The 21,709-nt window shown below is 36.4% G+C and overlaps 1 protein-coding gene across 5 annotated transcripts in view; it reads right to left on the bottom strand.

Annotated features, from left to right (window-relative positions):
* CNKSR2 (connector enhancer of kinase suppressor of Ras 2) overlaps nucleotides 1–21,709 on the bottom strand; it is a 288,218-nt gene that overhangs the window by 83,082 nt on the left and 183,427 nt on the right. For 3 of the 5 annotated variants that reach the window (XM_059157335.1, XM_059157333.1, XM_059157336.1), the window contains 2 exons: nucleotides 4,844–4,933; nucleotides 3,087–3,301 (listed from right to left, as the gene is read on the bottom strand). In XM_059157335.1, coding sequence (XP_059013318.1) covers nucleotides 3,087–3,301; nucleotides 4,844–4,933 — 305 coding nt within the window. The remainder of the gene's footprint in view (nucleotides 1–3,086; nucleotides 3,302–4,843; nucleotides 4,934–21,709) is intronic. The other 2 variants (XM_059157332.1, XM_059157334.1) reach the window with 1 other exon arrangement.

Raw genomic sequence — 21,709 nt, 5'->3', positions numbered from 1 at the left:
AGAAATCTGGGTGCAAGTTAATCTAGATACCGAAAATGTTCTTAAAATCAACATATGGGGAGAAGGGGGTGGGATTATGGACATTGGGGAGGGTATGTGCTTTGGTGAGTGCTGTGAAGTGTGTAAACCTGGTGATTCACAGACCTGTACCCCTGGGGATAAAAATATATGTTTATAAAAAATAAAAAATTAAAAAAATATCAACATATGAAGGCACATGCTTCTTAAAGTCAAGTTTTTTCAAAATTCATGCAGTTAGTCATTAAAGCATGAATTCATTTGTGTAAGGAATGCCTACCATGCATAGAGAAGCAGGGTAGAGTGCAAAGACCACTCAAGTAGGTGATCTGGGTTCTAGTCCTTACTCTCACACTTTTTTGCAACACAGCTCTGCGTAAATCACTTCACCTTTCTGAGTTTGAGTTTTGTCATTTGCCAAGATGGTTGTTGTGAGGTGTGAAGGACAATCAGTGCGGAAGCTCCCTTGATACCTGTGAAGATGTTAAGTAAGTGCAAGGCTTAAAAGGTCCTCAAGGATCTTAGAGCCAAGTGAAACCCCGTTTTCTCTTTGTGAATATTGGCTATAGGCATTTGAACATTGGTTAGGCATGTACTTTAGGGATAACAATTATTTAGCTTCCTTTATTTTTTTAAAAAAGATTTTATTTATTTATTTGACAGACAGAGATCACAAGTAGGCAGAGAGGCAGGCTGAGAGAGAGAATGAAGGAAGCAGGCTCCCTGCTGAGCAGAGAGCCCAATGCAGGATTCGATCCCAGGACCCTGAGATCATGACCTGAGCCGAAGGCAGAGGCGCAACCCACTGAGCCACCCAGGTGCTCCCATTTAGCTTCCTTTAAACCGGAGAATAGAGTTAGAAAGTGTCAAGCCTTCTACTCTAGGATTAGCAGATCAGTGTTACATGGGAGGACTCTCCCCAGCCCCGACAACTAATGATATTCCTTACTGTATGCAGTTCCTCTGTCAAAAGCTGAGATAAATATCATCTATCTGGGAAATGCCTTCTTACAGACTCAGGTCACATAATACAAATAGGGAGCAAAAGCAGACTGGTTTCTTTCTTAGAATAATCTAGAAGTGAAGCTACTGGACTTGGTTCTTGATACATGTAATGAAATAATAACCTTCAGGAAAGTGGTAACAATTTATACTCCTCTACAATACTCAATTCTCAAGATATTCCTCATTACCAGTTTGATTCACCATTTACTATCTTCCATAAATTAATAACTCAAATCCACAAGATTCATCTATTTTCCTTCCTCCTACAGTCTACTCCTGTCCTGATGTGCTTGACAAGATGGCAAAGGCTGAGTGTTTAAATGTGCCTTCAATGGCTTACTTCTCCTCTTAGGATAAATCCAAACCCTTTAATAGTTTATATGCTCTGGGTGAAGTGGTTTCTTCCTCCTTCTGCAGCCTCATTTCGCACTACCAACCTCCCTCTCAAACAGACCACCTGTCCCTTATGTTTAGGTCTTTGTTTGCACAACATTACTTATGACTGGAGCACCAGATTCTAGAGGGAGCTCAGTATTCAGACAGAATTTCTGACTAGTGACAGCAAAATTGGCCCCCTTCATACAGCTAAGAGTACTGATTTCAAACTGACTACAAAATGACTGTGGCAAATACAATCATTTGATTTGTTAGTCACTTAGGGGAGCAGGTTTTCTCTTAGAGAGAAGAGGCTTGGGGGGGGTAGAGAATGAGGACCTAGAAGAGCTCATTGCTCTCCTACTTCCACCCAAATAAATGGAAATATTTTTCTACACTCTAGTTTTATGAGAGAGCTTTAGAATAGCCAAGAAGAAGATTTAAAATATTGGCACAGAAAAGTAACTCAAATAGGAGCTATTTATCTTTCATACCTTGTATACCTAGATGGTACACCTTCTACTGCATTGACAGATTAAGCATTTTGATACTGTGATCCAAATTGCTTTAAAACTTGCAATCCATGTTTTTCAAGGGCTCCTAGTAAGATGCTATCATTCCATTGGCACAAAAAATTCCCTTTTAACCAAAATGGTGTACAATGGGTTGATTTTGTCAGTTGAATGTTCTGGCTAACAACATTCTCAACTTCCATACTGTCACTATCCTAGTTTCTCATCATCTGCCTGGCCTGGGCGTAATGGCTCCAACTTTGATCTTAGACCTCTTGCTCAGTACTCCTCAACATAGAGATCCAATAGGCCAGTCTCATCATTTGAGTTCCCAGCTCAAAATTCTTCAATAGTGCTTCTTCTTCTTCTTCTTTTTTTTTTTTTTATCACTGCTAGAAAGAGCCTAAGTATTTGATTATAAAACTCCTGATCTAACTGCAGCCTACCTCTCTAGGTCCATCTACTACCCCTTCCCCACATGCTTTCCCTCAATTTTTAATGAACTGGTCACTCTGAGCAACAGGAAGCTTCTGGAACATACCAAATTCTCATACATTTGGGGTGTACTTCCATATATCTTCCCACGCTACTCATCTTTCCCTCTTCACCCAAAAACTCCCTATTCTAAGCCTTTTCTCACTTTCCCAGAAAGCTAAGTTCCTCCTTCTCCCATGTTCCTCCTATTCTTCTTACACCTACCCATTACAACAATCAATTTCCATTGGAATCCTTGGTGTGTCTTTCTCTCCATATAATAATGTGCTATTTAGGTATTCTCATGTTTACTTCAGGCACCAGGCTCCAAGTCTAGCACAAAAAAGATACTCATGAATACATTAAAAATCCTATCTTTAATGTTGAATTTTATAGCTATCTACTTACTATTTATAATTACAGGTGATTAATCACCTAATTAATTATTATTCTCCATCAATTCTGAGCACATTATTTCATTAAAAAATCGAACCTGCTATAACATATGAACTCACTGAATATATAACCTGAAGAACAAATCAATCAGCCATCAAGGTTTTTAAAAACATTTCTACACTTAGGATCTTTTATGAAAATTTGGCAATAGGATAAAGATAAGCTATCTGGACTTTGCCCAAAAGAGTCATTTGGCCCAGGTTCCTACTAGAAGCTATCGCACAGAGTCTTTGAAATTTTACTTACATGGTATAGTGTGGTCTCTGGCACAGGCGTGCCCATGATGTCCTGTCTCAGAGCGTCCATTTGCAAACTAGGTAGCAATGAATAGTGAGTCGGACTATTACTCTTATCGCTCTTCTTTTTAGACTTCTTCCCTGTGTCTTTTTTGCTGTTTCTCTGAAACATGTACTCTTCTTGAGCAATTTTTTCATTGCTCATGTATCGAAGTAGAGAGTTTTCTATATAAAAAAAGAAATACACCAATATAAATATGCAAATATACCAAATATATCACTCTTCCCTGATTGTGCTATTAGATTTCATTTCTGAAATGTAACTTGATTTAATTTATAAAATACCTATATAGTAAAAACATAGAGCATCATAATCATTTGGGATCATAGGGCAATAATAAATAGCCTACAGATTATTTATCCAAGTTTTATCTCTGGACCAACTATATGACAATCACTGTAAAACTTGAATCAGAAATTCTGGGTGTGCAGCTCATAAAATTTTTAACAAGTTCCCCAGGGAGATCCTGCCAAAAATCGATGACAAACAGTGACCTATAACAGACTAGCATCCTTGGAGAACTTAAAACCCATATTCTGAACCAAGAATCAGCAAACTTAATTCATAGAATCTATGCTTAAACTGACAGCCATCACTTAGAACTTCATAAAGCATTTTCCCCCAAGATATCATCATCATATGAAGTCTCAAAACAATGACTCAGTAATAGCATATATGTTTCTCTTTTTACTTTTTTCTTGATTAATTCTATAACACAAATGAAGTCAGAAACTAAAATTTGGAAAATGGAATGAATACTTAGATGTAAAGGAAACTGTCAATATTCCTGTATTTACCAACATTTTCTGAAATGTTCACTCCATGAAATAACTGTTAACTAGACTAATGAAGCAGATATTCATGCTTGCTTATCCCTGTGTGGTAAATTCAGCATATCAGCTAGAAGTAACAGGCAAATGGGTTAAATATATTATGAAGGAAGCTTATGAGCTGAGGCCCTATGAATAGTTTTTTGCTTTGTTTTATTTTTTATCTATAACTTTATGGCTCTCTGGTTCAGAAAGCAGAAGTAGTTCACCATATCCACAGCTGGTCGAGTCCCATTTAGTAGTGAGACTTCCAGTGGCTCTCTTTACTGCTCACATCAACAGCAGGATAAGTGAACATAAAAACTTACTTTTGTAGATACTTCATGTGTAGCCCACCCCCAAGTAAGAAGATAACCCTGAACAACAAACAGAAGAGAAAAAAAAGCAAAGTGTTTTTTTTTTCCGTTTCTATATGGTTTTCATTAGTCACTGGCCCAGTTTCCATTAGCTTTATTCATGTATGTCAATACCCATTTTAAGATTGTACTAATTCAAAAGTAGTGAGGTTGCATTGCGGACCAATGGGGACTGATCACAAACTCTTCCTATTCTTTGAACTTAATTCTTTTATGCAGTTTCACACTTCTGACCTTGTTTTCCAAATAGTGACTTTGACATAACAATCAGATTTTTATTTTTTTTTTTTTACACTGTACTTATCTGCCCTGAATCCCTTAATAAGAGATATTCAGAGAAGATATCTATTTAATAACATATTAAGATAGTCAAACGTTGGTCTGAGTTGGTTTGGGTGTATCATCAAATCAACGAGAGAATGAAGTTTTCCACTGAAGCCATAACAACCTATTTAAAGAACATTTAAATTTGCTTTTTGTTCCAACACCCCAGCCTACACTGAAATTCTAGAACACTTACCTCTTCTACTATCTCTCTTCATCTTATTTGGATCTTCATAGTCCCCCACCCAATTATATTCCACTGGCATAGATATAGGTCGTAGCTTGCCTAAACACAGAGAACAAAATTCACATCACATTGTTTTTCTTCCCCATGTCCGCTCATACTTAACACTGATTTTTAGCTATAGTCTGCAAAACACACTCACTCATATGCAACGTTATGGTTGGCATTTGTGTAGATGAAAAATGTGTGTTTTGAGCCAGAAGGTGAAACTGCCTGTGGCAACGGGCCAGGTGATAATGCAATCTTAAGGCATCCTTTTATAAATAATAAAGAACAGCCTAGGTTTGCTCTCTTAGGAGCCCCAGACTTTAAGGGTATAGTCCTTTACAAAGAGTATCACTATTTTAGGGATTTCACTTTCTCTTCAGTCACTGGTTCTCTGCCTTATTCTCCAATGCCCAAGTGTCTATATCTTGATAGCTGGTCTCCAAGATAGTAGCCCCTTGTGTTTAACGCGCCTGCAAGGATATTAACCTGCTGTGGCTGTTGGAATGCTACAATGCTGACTTTCCATCTCCACTGCCTCCTAACTCCTGTCACAATATATTTTGGATTTATCACCATGCTTCAGCAATATGGCTGGATTCCCATTTATGGTCTATAGCTGGGCCTGCCCCACCCTCAAGCATCTATTTTGCTATTGTAAATAATTCTAGATTCCAGATTCAAGTAATCACTGCATTGGCTGGCCTGTCCTGTTTCCCTCTGTCTGTAGTCTTACTAAATAACATTTTACTTTAGCAAGCAGAACTCATGATATAGACTTCAAGCATAACTTTTTGGTGAGGCTTCAGTTTATTATTTCTGATCAACTTGAAATTCCTGAAGCACAAAAGAGCCTAAGAATATCATAAAGATGTTTAAAAAGCATACCTAGCACAATGCCTCGCATACAATAACTGCTCAATAAATTTTAAATGAATGAAAAGCCAAGACTCACATGGGACTGGATCATAATAATGATGATTATGATGCACGTGATAATAGTACTAAACATATATATATATATATATATATATATAAAATTTACCATATGCCAAAAACTGTCTAAATTGTTCAATCCTCATAGTTATGAGAAATAGACTATCATTACCCTCGTTTTACTGATGAAGAAACTGAGACAGGTAATGTAACTGGCCCAAGGACACACAGTTGGGAAGTGTGTAGTACCAGGGTTGAAACCCAGGCATTTAAACACTACTTCTGCCGTAATTCGTGGTGACTTCAATATTTATCCTCCAATATTTTGGTTTATCAGTTTCTTGAGGTTCTCTCCTCTACCCACCCTTGTGGTTATATGCTTAACCTGTTAACTGCAAAGGTTGTAATCCTTTCTAGCATTCCATTTTTCAACTACAGTCTTCTTTTTTTAAATTTATTTTTTATTTTCAGCATAACAGTATTCATTATTATTTTTTTTTTTTTTATTTTTGCACCACAGCCAGTGCTCCATGCAATCCGTGCCCTCTATAATACCCACCACCTGGTACCCTGACCTCCCACCCCCCACCCCTTCAAAACCCTCAGATTGTTTTTCAGAGTCCATAGGCAACTACAGTCTTCTGTATTTTTAGTGCAATCCCTGCAGAACCCTAAGTCCAAATATCCTCCTTCTTAATCTACTGACCCTCCCACCTTCTAAGACCTCTCAGTCACTATATACCTCTTCATCTCCTTCCTTGCCCAGGTAAATTTCATGATCAATTACTATGATCAGTCCATGTATTTAAAAAATTCCATTAGGAGACTTTTAATTCTGTTCCTAAGGAAGATGTAACCTTAAGTTTTTTTTTTTTAAAGATTTTATTTATTTGACAGAGAGAGATCACAAGTAGGCAGAGACGCAGGTAGAGAGAGAGAGAGGGGGAAGCAGGCTCCCTGCTGAGCAGAGAGCCCGATGCGGGACTCGATCCCAGGACCCTGGGATCATGACCTGAGCCGAAGGCAGCGGCTTAACCCACTGAGCCACCCAGGCGCCCACCTTATGGTTTTATACTATGTACAATGAAAGAGTTTACATAGTATATTTTGCTAAGCTCTTTGAAAGTCTGAGGATGAACTGGATATGATAAAATTATTAATGAGCCAAAAAATGTAGTGTTTATTTAAAAGTGGTTTCCTTTCAAGGTGTGTAAACAACTTTAAAAACAATCACCTAAGATTCCAAAATTCTCATAGAGCACATCTCTGCATTTTTATAAAGGGAGAGCTTTGGGAGAGCTGATACAGGTGCATTTATCCTGCCCTCCCAGAGTTAGGTAAAACTTTTGAGAAAGGTTCAGTTCTGTCATGTCTATTCAACTGCTTGGCAGAATCAATCCTCCATATTTTCAATGTTTTGAATTCTGATTTTCCAAAATTCCTACAACTTATTTTTTTAGAATCTGGTTTTTAAAGTAAAGTCCATTTCAGCATATGTGTACTGAATTAATAGCCCTAACACTGTTTCTACCTGTCACCAAGAAAATCCTTTGGAAAGTGAACAACCCAATAAATAAGTCTATATGTTATTATATGCATATATAAAGTATTTTAATATTTTTCAAAGAATTGATTGGTTGTTTGTAGTCAAATGTATATGCACAAAACCAAGAAGAAACATGCTTCATGCATAGAATATGAAAGAAATAATTGTATCTGTTGTATTTCAAGTCATCTTTTCTGAGAGTCTCAAGGAGCTAAGTCATTGAGGCATATAATTAAGCCCTTGATATGCCTGGTTATATTATTAACCATAGGAAAAAAATTTTTCAAAAGAGTAAACACTGATTTTCTGGTGATTTTTTAGTAGAGTATACTGTATATTGCCAACACAAAATTGAGAAAAAGGTATTGAATCAAACAAAAAACTGAGATCAAAACCTTAATTAAAATTCACTTTTGGGGGTGCCTGGGTGGCTCAGTCATTAAGCATCTGCCTTCCGCTCATGTCATGATCCCAGGGTCCTAGGATTGAGCTCTGCATCGGGCTCCCTGCTAGGCCAGAAGCCTGCTTCTTCCTGTCCCACGCCCCCTGCTTATATTCCCTCTCTCACTCTCTCTCATGAAATAAATGAATAAAATCTTTAAAATAAAATAAAATAAAATAAAATTCACTTTTGGAGGACATCAGTCTTTTGCTTTTTATTAGTTATAAAGCTCTGAATTTAGCAATGCCAAGTAAAAATAATCATTTTTAAAAGTATTATTTGTTTGGTTATAAGAAATAATGTTGCTTATAAGTATTACTGCTTTTATAAATTTTTTTATAGTGCTGAAATACTGAAACAGACTTAATAAAAAAGAATGAGGAGATGCTCATATAAACAGCAGTGCTTTGCAAAATGAAAAAATAGAGAATGGCTGAAATTATTCCTAATTCCAAATACAGAGATCTTTGATTACAGCATGGAAGTGTTTGCCAGTGCAAGTAATTGTAATTACACAAAATAGTAAAGTATAAATGGAAAAAGGAATTTATGGTTTGTTGCTGCAGTACCACTGGTCAAAAGAAAGAAGAGTAGTATAAGCATTATTTTAGTTTTAAGTCAAATGTATACTATTATTAATATATGCAAAGTATTTTTATGTTTGTAATTACTTTTTTTTATTAAATTGATTTATTTTCAGAAAAACAGTATTCATTATTTTTTCACCACACCCAGTGCTCCATGCAATCCGTGCCCTCTATAATACCCACCACCTGGTACCCCAACCTCCCACCCCCCGCCCCTTCAAACCCCTTATTAAGTACATTTGACTCACTCCTTATGGAAATGTACATACACCAATAATAAATCTCTGAAAAATAATCTGAAACATTTTAAGACATCTCTTTAGGTAGTGACACTTGTATTTACTAATTCATGATGAAAATTAATAATAGTAGTCAAGAATACAGTAAAAAAATAAAGTTAAGAGCCCTATTATAAATTTTGCTGACTACTTTCTCTTAAAATTTTTTATCCTTCCAAGCATAAAATATTTATTAATTGTACAGTATATTTGACACCCTACCATAAGCCTTGTGATATCTCTGTGCTACAGTCTCACAGTTTACACTATTTTGTTACTTGCTTGTCATATCTGTTGCACAACTGGAGATTTCTAACTTGGATTTCCATAGAGGCAGGAATTGTGCACTGTATTTCTTACTGTATTCTAATAAATGTAGAGTTGAAAGATAATTATTTTTGGATTTTATTTGAAATTTATTTTGAAATTAATGGCAAGTAGTTTTTTATTCTGAACTATATTTAGCTGTAACTAAACACAAATAGAACACTAAATATAATTTTAAGAATACTGACAATGAGGGCTGCCTGGGTGGCTCAGTCATTTTAGTGTCTAACTCTTTTTGTTTCAGCTCAGGTCATGGTCTCAGGATCGTAACTTGCACCAGGCTCCATGCTCAGCAGGACGTCTGCTTGAGATTTCTTTCCCCTTCTACTCCTTCCCCAACTTGTGCCCTCTCTCTCTAAAATACATAAAAATAAATAAATAAAATCTTTAAAAAAAAGAATACTGATGAAAGAGTACTTTGTAATGATCTTAAGTACTTGTTTTTAAATGAAATTGCTACATTTTAGTATTACTGCATAGACTTGCTTGAAAATAAACTGACATTTCCCTTAGATAAGAAAGCATATTTGGTGCTATTGCAAATGTTACACTGGCCTTTGGCAGAGCTAAGTGCTCACTCTTCTGGGCTCTTTCATAGTGTTTTTGGTATATATATTATGATATTGTATTGTATCTTTCTGTTAAAGGTTTTTCTACCTTTTGGCAGAAACTGGGTCTTAGATATCTTTGTTATGAGTGCTCCTGGCAAAGATACTGACCCACAGCAGGTAATGATTAAAACTTTTTGAATGCTTGAATGGAAGGATACTAACATTAGGGATAACCCAAATTACTGAGCCCTTCACTGGATCCTAGTTCCTCTTACTTACTCAAAACTATCTCTTGTGCAATGTTTGCTTCTTTCTCCTGGAGCATCAATTTTTCCCTTTTTACCAAATGGTTCCAATTAGCAAATAAACATGCTGTAATTTCTCCAATCTTCAAAAAAACAAAAACAGCTCCTCCCTTCACTAGCAAACTACCACTCAACTACCACCTCATTTCTCTGCTCTCCTTTACAGAAAAACTCCTAGAATATAAAACTCATTTACATTCTCATTCTCCAATTCCTCTACCTTTTTTCTAGCTTTACTGAGGTCTGACTGACAAATAAGAATGTTAAATATTAAGGCTTACAACATGATTTTTAAGGTGTGCAACATGATGTTTTAATGTACATATACATTGTGAAGTGATGGCCACAATCCAGTTAACACATCCTTCCCCTCACCTGGTTACCATTTGTATGTGTGTGTATGTGTGGTAAGAACACTTGAGATCTACTCTCAAATTTCAAGTATAAAAATGGAAAACAGTATTGAGGTTCCTCAAAACAAAACAAAGCAAAACAAAACACAGAGCTACCATATGATTTCCCAACCCTACTTTTGGGTATATATCCAAAGAAAATAAAATCAGTATCTCAAAGAGATCTATGCACTCCCATATTCACTGTAACATTAGTCATAATAGCTAAGACATGGAAACAATCTAAGTGCCCATTAATGGATGAGTGGCTAAAGAAAATGTGGTATATGTATACAACAAAGTATTATTCAGCCACAAAAGATGGAAATCCTAAATTTGTGATAACATGGATGAATCTAAAGGACATCATGCTAAATGAAATAAGCCAGACATAGAAAGACATAATGTAGCATCCCACTTTATGTGGAATCTCCTCCTTTCTCTTTCTTGGACCTTCTCAGATTAGGCTCTTGCCCCCAAAACTATACCAAAACCATTACTGTCAAGTTCACTAGCACCTTCATGTTGCTAAATCCAAAAGACAAATCTTAGAACCTTTGACTTTTTTGACCTATCTGTAGCATTTGATGCACAGGATTATTCCCTTCTTTGTAACATTTTCTTCATCTGACACAGGACTCTGTCCTCCTCTGGTTTTCCTCTCCTCTTCTGCTAAATTCACAAACACCCTTGAAAGCTAAGTGAAAATGTCATTTCTTCGTGGATGCTCTCCTTGACCTCTTATTCTAGGCTGGGTTTCTCTGTATTTGTTCTCATTTTCTGTTGTAGTTTTTCTTCATAGCATGCCATTTATAGTCAAATAAGTATTTATTAAATTAGTTGCTTGAATTCTGGCCCTCTTCTAGAATGTAAATCTCACAAGAGAAATTTCTCTGTTGTTTACTGTGGTATCTCCAGTACATAGCACATGGCCTTAAACACAGTAACTATTCAATATTTAGTGACTGATTACTTATTAAGCAAGTAAACAGGGGTCCTTCCTCACACCCTGGACTGAAAACTGTCCAAGCTATGCCATTAATTTTTATTTTCATAGTTTCCTTCTCCTTCCTTCCTGTCAACTTTCCAGTCCCCTCCCCCTCATTTTTCCTTCCTTTTCCCTCCTACCTTCCCTCCCTTCCTTCCAATGTAGTGTGTCAACCTGACCGACTGCCTTCATTTCTAACAAATCAAGCCTTAGAGAGCGGTTTGGTAATACATCAGAATAGGAGTCCAGGGGCACCTGGGTGGCTTAGTTCGTTGAGCATCTGACTTCAGCTCAGGTCATGATCTCGGGGTCCTGAGATCAAGCCCCATGTTGGGCTCCCTGCTTAGCAGGAAGTCTGCTCCTCCTACTTGCCTGGCCCTCCCCCAACTCATGCATATGCTCTCTCTCTCAAATAAATAAATAAAATCTAAAAAACAAAACAAAACAAAAAAACTAAACCAACAAACTAGGGGTCCTGCCTCCTGATATGTGGAAACATTCCTGTATTAGGCTACCCGTGATATCTGTTGAAATACTACTGAATGGCTGCCGTTTTCAATTGTATTTATCCCCCCTTTTTAATTCTTTTCTCAGACATGCTTAAATCATTAAATTTCAAGGTGATAAACAGCATCTGAGAAGCAATATTATCTCTTACAGTTGAAAAAAAGACTGCAGAGAAATCTGACATGCCCTTTAATGCTCACACACAAAAAAGCTTTCTCTAGAGTCTAAGGAGAAAAGATATATACATATACACATACATATACACATCTGTTCTGAATATTTTAACCAATATTTTCATGAAAATGAGTGTAGTAAGGAATGTTAAGCTACAAGCATGCCACATATACCCATCAAACTCCCCACATACCAGACAGAAAAATTACTTTCAGATGGTTGACTGCATTTCTAGGAAAACATCCCGAGGTAATTTAAGGTAGACAATAACACATTTAAAGAGGAATAACATGGAACTGAATGGAAAGTCAGTAATTTTTTAAGAATAAAAGCAACATATCTGGATCTAATAAAATAAGTAAAAACAGGCACTGTGATCTTTAGGGACATATTTTTTGAGTTTCATTTTTGGATATAAGAGCTTGGGAAAAAGTTGGGTTGTAAACATTGCAATGTGATGATTATTTAAGTACTGGCTTTAAAACCTCGTAATAATCTAAATCAAATACAAATCTAATTACTATTAACTTGAAATCTTTTCAGCTTCATTAATGGAGAACAAAAACAATTAAAATCTCATTTCAAAGAATAAACTACATCTTGTTTTTAAATTTTCCTATTGCTTTCTGAAAGTGATCTAGATTTTAAATGGGGAGTAATATAAAAGTTACTGAAGGAGAAAATTTTGAACTGTATCAAAAATTATGAGACTTCTAACACTTGATTTCAAGGCTAATTATATTTTGAATAAGATTACCTTTTGTAACAATTCTACCAAGAGAACAACTGCGCAGTACACAATGGAGTCTGGAAAGACAGGTTTTCCTAAGTTGAAACCTTTACCACTGTGCATAGAGTCACTTCTACATTAGAGGGGTGTGAGGACTAGGAAAGATTCAGATGGTTTAAATACTGTTTAAGTGGCAGAAGACTTCTGGGTCCTCCTCTGATGGCTCTGGTGGGTAAGAAAAAATGAGCTATGCTAAAATACCATTGTCCCATGCTGTGCTCAGCATTAATACAGTTGTGGACAAGAAAGATGACATGAGTATGGAAATGTTACTTGGTTAGAAACATCCAATTTTCAAGTTAACCACAAATTAAAGCCCTCTTTTATTTTATTTTTTTCATAGTTTCAAGTTTTTGTTTAAATTCTGGTTAGTTGGGGCGCCTGGGTGGCTCAGTGGGTTAAGCCGCTCGGGTCATGATCTCAGGGTCCTGGGATCGAGTCCCACATCGGGCTCTCTGCTCAGCAGGGAGCCTGCTTCCCTCTCTCTCTCTGCCTGCCTCTCTGTCTACTTGTGATCTCTCTCTGTCGAATAAATAAATAAAATCTTTAAAATAAAAATTCTGGTTAGTTAACATACAGTGTAATGTTAGTCACTCTATTTTACAAAAAAAAAAATCTTAATAAAGCAGTGTCTTGAAAATCTTATCAACATCAGGGAAAGAGTCCCCTTTTCTCATGAAGAGTAAAAAAGACAATGATTAAGACCACCAATTGAAGACTCTCTTTTGAAATAAACAGAATGATAGCTTGTAATAACTTTATAATTCCTTTCACATAATTTCCCATTTGGGATTACATCAGTCAGTACAACTGGCAAGAAAGGGAGGGATGAAAAACTTAAGACACACCAAAGTTAATTTGTCAGGATTTCACCAGTAGTTAGTTTTGGAGTCAGCCCACAAATACACTTCCAACTTCCTCTCCCAGTGCTCTCCTTGCTACATCACATTGCCTTGGTATGAATTCAAGACCACTGCATTACACAAAAATCCAATTCTTCTGTCTTCAGAAATAATTCAATGACATGTATGATGACTGCTTTTGTTTACGTGTCCTTCCACCCAGTATGCAACTCTTGCAAAAAGTTCTTAAAAGCTATGTGAAGAACTAATGGAGGATTAGAACATAAACTGTGGATGTAGCTTTGTATTTGCTGTCCGTCACCTTAACAAAGATGGAAAATACATTGCTTTGGCATGATGTGTCAACTTGTAAGCTGAGAGACTTACAAAAGAATGTTGGGTTTTCATATGTATACTTTTAAATGCTCTGTATTGCCTTAATTATTTGCTCTAATGTCTCCAGTCTTTAAGGTAACCAACGTACAATTTTTAGTTATCTCTTAATTAACAAGATCAGACATAACACTTGACATTTTCTACCTCCTCCCCTCTCTCCTGCCCAAAGGATCTATATCCTCCATGATTTCTGGCAAACTGTTTTGCAGCGATACCAGTAATTCTACAAGGAACCTGGAGTACAGAACACCATGCACTGATCTTTCCAGTTAGTATTTACTACTTGAGTTTGGACAAGTAATAATTTATTATTTGAGTTTGGACATATAAAATTTACTCTAGAAAATGGCTCTTCTGCAAGATAAAACTGAAGATGACATTCAATACACCGTTTGCTGGGGTAGACTTTGACTTAAGAGCAGAGGCTTTTCCAGGGGCACTTGGGTGACTCAATCAGTTAAACACCCACCGGGCTCTTGATTTCGGCTCCAGTCAAGATCTCAGGGTTGTGAGATTGAGCCTCATGTAGGGCTCTGTGCTGGGCATGGAGCCTGCTTCAGATTCCCCATCCCCAACCCCCAAAAAGAACAGAGGTCTTTCCAAATCCTTACCTATTAAGTCAGATGTTTGTAAGTTAAAACATAAAGGAATTTTTATCATTGGTCTTTAAGAGGAGCTACCAAAGTCCATTATTTTAGCATTGCCCAAAATGTATTCCATCAAACCTTCCATTGGGAGGTTAGTAAGTATTTTGTGACCAAAACAAAAAAAGATTCAATGTACAAATACATTAGGGAAACAATAAGCAACCTAAATTCAAGAAGACCTTCAAAGCCTTTAAGTATGCTTACACGCACTTATTAATTGCCAAGAAAGGGATAAAATACTCAGAGGTCTCCAGTCATATTTAACCAGAAAACTTCACTGTTTTGCAAACATCCTCTTTCAGAACTAGAGATCTGAAGGACATATTTGGGGAAATGATGGATCCTTAATCCACACTGTGATGTGAAAGCTAACACTAACCACTCTTAAATTTTACCTAGCTACCATTTACTACAGTTTTTTTCCCCCCCATAGGATAAAATGCGTTTTGATTTCAATGAGGGAATATGGATCCCCTCCTGCTCCAGGGAATGCCACAATTGGGTTTTCTATTGTAGAGTAGGATAGGTCATCCCAGACACTCACAACATTATATTACTTTTGCCCAGAGACTATGTTAATGGTGAGTAGATGTAAGTCTCTTCTCAGGGCAATAATTTCAGAGATTCTTTGAATTTTTTTTAAAAAAGCAATTGGCCCTGCATCATACAAGGGCTCTTTGATTTTCTAGTCATACATATCTGCTTCTGTACTAAATCTGTCTGTAGCTGATTCTTCTTAAGTTAGCTAAGGGTTTCTCAAAAGCAGCATTCTTGACATTGTGGACTGGATCATTCTTTATTGCTGAGATCTGTCCTGCTCTTTGTAGGATGTGTACTAGTATTCTGGGCCTCTACCCACTACATGCCAGTACCTTTCCACCCGCAGTTACAACAACTACAAACACCACCCCCCCACCCCGCAAAATTACAAATGTACCCTGGAGGGCAATACTGACCCCAGCTGAGAATCCCTGAGTTAGGCAGGCTCTTTCTATTCTTGGCTTCCCATTCTGTCTTTAAGGGAAGCACTATTTCGGGGCGCCTGGGTGGCTCAGTGGGTTAAAGCCTCTGCCTTCGGCTCAGGTCGTGATCCCAGGGTCCTGGGATCGAGCCCCACGTTGGGCTCTCTGCTCTGCAGAGAGCCTGCTTCCCATCCTCTCTCTTGTCTGCCTCTCTGCCTACTTGTGATCTCTCTCTGTCGAATAAATAAATAAAATCTTTAAAAAAAAAAAGGGAAGCACTATTTCACCTAGTTCATATTTTTCTGTTGATGAATTCATTTTAAGAGTTACTTTTTTCCCTCAGGCAGTTGTATCAGTTTTTTTCACTTGGTTTGCTGATTTTTCTATTCTACCCACATATTGATACTCTGGAATTTAGAGGAGAGGGGGTGAGGGAATGGGTGAGCCTGGTGGTGGGTATTAAGGAGGACACATATTGCATGGAGCACTGGGTGTGGTGCATAAACAATGAATCTTGGAACATTAAAAAAAATAAAATAAAATTAAGATAATAAATAAATAAATAAAAACTAAAAAAAAAAGAGTTCCTTTTTCTTCATCTTACTATTTTATTCATTATCTAGCACTTTAATTTGTTCAAGCTGATTGTTTTCTTGCCTGGTTTCATTTTTTGGAAGTCTCCAACTATTTTATTTATTTTATATATTATTTTTGCTCTCCTTTTCCTCCCTAGCAATTAAACTTTAAAAAGGTGTGGGGTCTGAACCATTCTGAGAATTCTGATGCTGTGAGGTTTTATTTAGACCTTTCTGCCCAGAGTATGAGCTACTGGTTTCCATAACGGAACTTAAAAGAAGATTTGGATCAGGGCAGTTTTTAGTATTACTACCAATTTGAACGTTCTTCCTTCTGCTTTTCAAAACCAAACCAAAACAAACATAACAAATCTGTTCATATTTCTTTTAATTGTTATGATTTAAATGGCTGGTTAGTGGGTAGGGAAAGAGAACAAACAAAGGGAATATTTCCAGCCCTTTTGTCCTTTATTAAATCCCTCCACAGGGAGAGGATGGATTGTTAATTTGATCTATAGGCACTTGACAATCTTTGGAACATTTTCATTTATGAGAAGGAACAATTCATTATGCCATTTAGGCACTATTTCTTGAGCATTTTCCATGCAGCAAGAATAGTACCAAGTACTAGACATACATTATCTCATTTAACCCTCATAAAAACACCACAAGTAATCCTGCCATCTCATTTTACAGATAAGGAAGCAAACACATATTGATGTAAGGCTCAAGTTCAAGGTCAATCAGTTATTAAAGGCCAACCTGTGATACCAAGTTCTGATCTATCTGACTTTAAATTCATGCTCTGCTATTTCTATCAGTAAAATTGCACAAATTAGGAAAAAGTACCTTCTCTCACTGGTTATTCTGATCCTTACATTAGGAGCAGACACGTTTCCATTTCTCTCAAAACAATTGCTGAACTACTTTTCTATCCATTACTTGGTCCCTTATCACCATCAGCCTGATGTTCAAAATTATTTTGTGAAGCTAATCAACATGCAGTCTTTATGAACTGTATTAAGAAAGTCCAAAGGAATAACAATTCCTGTGGGTATAGTATACATCTCATATTTCTACATTTTTGATTCACTCATTTCTATTTCTATGGTTAGTTCTTTAGAAGTGGTACATTTTACTTGAACAAAGATATTTTCTGTGGTTAGAATCACAATTTCTTTTTTTTTTTTCTAGCATAGGTGATGAGTGACAGCTGAACTTTAACCTGATTAGTTAGACAATTTATATTTTAAAAATCACAGGAAAGAGAGAAGGCTTATATTCAGAAATAAAGAAGTATGAATGTATTGTGTGTATGTAATCCTTTAAGAAAAGTTTTAAACAGGGGCGCCTGGGTGGCTCAGAGGGTTAAAGCCTCTGCCTTCAGCTCAGGTCATGATCCCAGAGTCCTGGGATCGAGCCCCACATCGGGCTCTCTGCTCGGCAGGGAGCCTGCTTCCTCCTCTCTCTGCCTGCCTCTCTCCCTACTTGTGATGTCTCTCTGTCGAATAAATAAATAAAATCTTTAAAAAAAAAGAAAAGTTTTAAACAGTGCTATTAATTATAATTTAGCTGACTAAAAGGTAGAATGACGTTGTAAGACAAAGACAATGTTGAAGTATGATAAGAGACTCTGGAACCCCATGGATCATTTCCTCTCCTCACACCAACAGAACAGTTCATAGTGTCACTGCCCATAGGTTCTTCACCATGTTGGTTTAAGTCATTTCAAGCCATTAGCTGTTCATGTGGATAAATGGCACATGGTAGTTTTCTCTTGTCCCAACTATTCGAGTGGAAAATATTCAGTTATAATGTTATAGAAATTAATTTTCCTCAGTGCACAATGTGTGAAAATAACATTGATGAGGAACGTTTCTAAAATAACAGCTCTGCACTCATTCCTGTGTTTTTTGTGAGGTCCTGGATTCTCAATAAATCAGAAAAGTCTAGATTCCTTCAAACCACTACTATTATGTGATATTATTATAAGAAAATATGTGTTCTTCCTATTCTTATAAAATATGACCACTCCACAGCCATAAAGGGACTCAGTTATCTGTATCTACCTTTTAGCCGGTTTCTATGCGTGGAAATGTGGTATGATGGAAAGGCAAGAGCAAAGAGTCTGTGAACAGCAAAAAGGAAAGCTGATGGGGCACATTATCATTCTGAAAAGTTGCCAAGCAACTGATCTCATCAAATTCAAACCTTTACCTTTGAAGCATGAGCTGATGAGACCAGATAGTTTAAGGGATTTAATGCTGTCCTCTTTTCCCCGTTCTAACGTTTACATTAAAGTTACTTACTTAAAAACTGCACTGTTTATTCACCCCATCTAATTCTTCTAAGAGTTTAAAGTGGTTGATACTATTATTATTATTTATGTATTGAGATCTTTAAGTTCTTTTGGTCCCCCCCCCAGGCTGTATTGAGGTATAAATAAAAATTGTTTATTTAACTTGTACAACGTGATGATTTGATATACGGAGAATTATGAAACTATGACTACAATCAATCTATTTTAACACATTCATCACCTCACGGAGTTATCTTTTTTTCTGTGAGGTGAGAATACTTAACATGTATTCTCTTAGCGGCACTGAAGTTTCTATGCAACAGTGGCAACAATGAGACTAAATATGCTGGACACTTTCCAGGCAACTTACAATGCATTGTCATGAAATTCTCACAAAAAGTCTATGAGACAGGTACTATCATCTTCATTTAACAAAGGAGAAAATTGAGACCAACATCCCTGAGCTCACACTAGAGTAATTAGATAAAAGACAGGATTACCAAGTAGGGCTGATGCCACAGTGCTAGTAACCACTGATATAGGCTGCTTCCCCAACTTCGTGTTTCCAGAAATTATTCTCATCTATCTTTTTAAGAAAGTAGAACCCATTTTATGTTCTCGGATTTAAAAAGGACATAACACATTGTTGCTAATTTTACCCTTCAATTCAGCTACCTTTTCCTAAGGTCTGTCAGGGCCATGTTTATGTAAAAACATATTTACTCTAACGCCTATAAATATAAAACAACACATATGAGACCATACAGAATCAGACCTATTTCTGCTTACTTGAAATCAAATGCTTGAATTTGGAAGGAAATTCAATGTCTGGAAATTATTTCTCTACAATTTAGCAAATTACTTTAATCACATCTAGCTAGCTAGTACCACTGGTAGAGTCCCAAATATGCATGGGTACTTAATCTCAGCTCTACTACTTACTAGTTGGGTAAGTTGGGTAAATTATTTAATCTATCAGTAGGATTCTAGTAGCAACTGCTTCATTGGGTTGTGAGGATTAAATGGGTCAATGCCTTTGAAATGCTTAGCACAGTGCCTGGCATATATAAAAGCTCACAGGCATTACTGACATTTCTAGAAGGGCCATCTGTTGTCTATCAATATTATACTTGTCTGATAGTTTAGGGTAAATGATAGTTCTTTTAACTTACTCTTAGCAACAACTAGTGGGTCTATGATATAAAATGATAAACTTGCCTAAAAATATATATTTTAAAGTCCACAGTTAGGATATTTTCAGGTATTTTTCTTTACATGTGTGTTTCTTTGTCACTGTGTCCAAAAGCAGAGCTTCCCTAAATATTCTTGTTTTATATATCTAACTTTAAAATATGAATGTACTAAGGTAATATGACAAGAATATACACATTTAACCAAAAACACATAAAAAGTACTGAATCATGTTTCTCCTTTGCTTTTCAAAATCCTATCTATACTCTTATAATCTTAACTCTAAACCTCTTGGAACAAACATGTAATCTGGGGAGTTAATAGGAGAGAATGACGGCTAAGCTCCTATATAAGATAAGGGTATTTGTGACTAAGAAGTAAGTTGACTACTGTAAGCCCAAATAACTTCCTCATTACATTTCAAGGCATCACACAAGGATTAAAATGTTAAATTATTGTCATTTCCAGAAAATATGAAACATGAACATTTTTGTACTTCAGGTTTTTTGTAATATATTTCAACAGAATTATATATTTTTTCTCTTTATTTATTTAGAGATTTATTTATTTGAGAGAGAGAGAGAGAGAGGGAGAGTGAGCAAGCAAGAGGAGGGGATGGGACAGAGAGAAAGGGAGAAACAGACTCCCCGCTGAGCGTGAAGCCTGATTCAGGGCTTGATCCCAGGATCCCGAGATCATGACCTGTGCTGAAACCAAGAGTCAGACGCTTAAATGCCTAAGGCACCCACTCACCCCTATTATCATTATTTTTTAAATATAGAGAAATAATGTCACACTTGGGAGTATGAAATGGGAATGCTTTATAGATTAAATAAAGAAGTAATCGATAATTGCTTATCAAGTTTTGAAATAATTTATATTGGGACCGTTAGGTTCTGGGATGAAAGATTTATACAAATCCTCAGATCTCAGACTGAGGTTTGAGAAATTATCAGGTATTTGGTGGGATAACTAACATTTAGAAACCCTAGAAGATGACTACTTACTTAAAACTCAGCACAAATGCGACTTTTAGGTATGTGACTTCCTGGGAAGACTCTGGGGCTTCAGCAACTAGGCTAGTGTACTACTTTGTTCACATATTCCTACTTACCTAAAGTTATTACAATGCATCTCCTTATTTGTTTCTTCCCTCTAGGTTATGACTGCCTTCCAGGGAAAATTTATGTTTTATTCACCTTTGAACCCCCAGTGACTGGGTGATTTTATGTACACAACAAATATTTGCTGAATGAATTTAGAAATGAATTAATCTTTGAGAAAATTAAGGACACAAATTCGTGTGTGAGACAGGCAGAATTGATTACTTATGATCTGATTTTAAAAAGGTTTTAATACATTAAACTTCTAGAAAATCTTCACTGAAGCATCTGTAAGTATTTCCACTGAAGGTTCAGATTATATTCCATGTTCAAAAGTTAAAAAAAAAAACAAAAGAACTTCTGGGATCAAAAGTAAAATAACTTTATTTTTAAAAAGCCTCCTACCCCCTTTTTAAGCACACATACATATATATTTCTTTTCTTCCAAGTTGTTTATAAAAATCTATCATATTGGGGACCTGGATAGCACAGTGGATAAAGTGACTGACTATTGGTTTCAGCTTAGGTCATGATTTCAGGGTCAGGAGATTGAGCCCTGCCCTATGTCAGGCTCCCTGCTTGGAGCAGAGTCTACTTGAGACTCTTCCTTCCTCTCCCTCTTCCCCTCCCCTCTGTGCTCTCTCTCCCTCTATCTAAAATAAATCAAACTTTACAAAATATATATCTATAGGATATCTTAATTTTCTAAAACTTAAACAGCATTTTGTTTTATTGGGAGAGAGAGGATCTGTGGAACATGATGACACTAGGTGATTTAAAACTGCAGTCTGAAGAGACTAACAATCAAAGCCATTCAAGTGAGAATTAGTAACATTTTTTTTATAAAGCTATCAGCACTCAACTTCATCTGGTGACTAGAATTTTCCCTTAAACATTCTTATCTACTTCAAAATAAGTAGAAGAGAGCCAAAATAATTCTAAGAGATAAAAAAAGACTTGATATACATTTTTGCCTATCCAATAACAGGTAGTCA

Source organism: Mustela lutreola, chromosome X (assembly GCF_030435805.1).
Source record: "Mustela lutreola isolate mMusLut2 chromosome X, mMusLut2.pri, whole genome shotgun sequence".
NCBI lineage: Eukaryota > Metazoa > Chordata > Mammalia > Carnivora > Mustelidae > Mustela > Mustela lutreola.
Note: the sequence above shows the minus strand (reverse complement) of the source record. Positions and strands in the feature narration are given on the sequence as shown.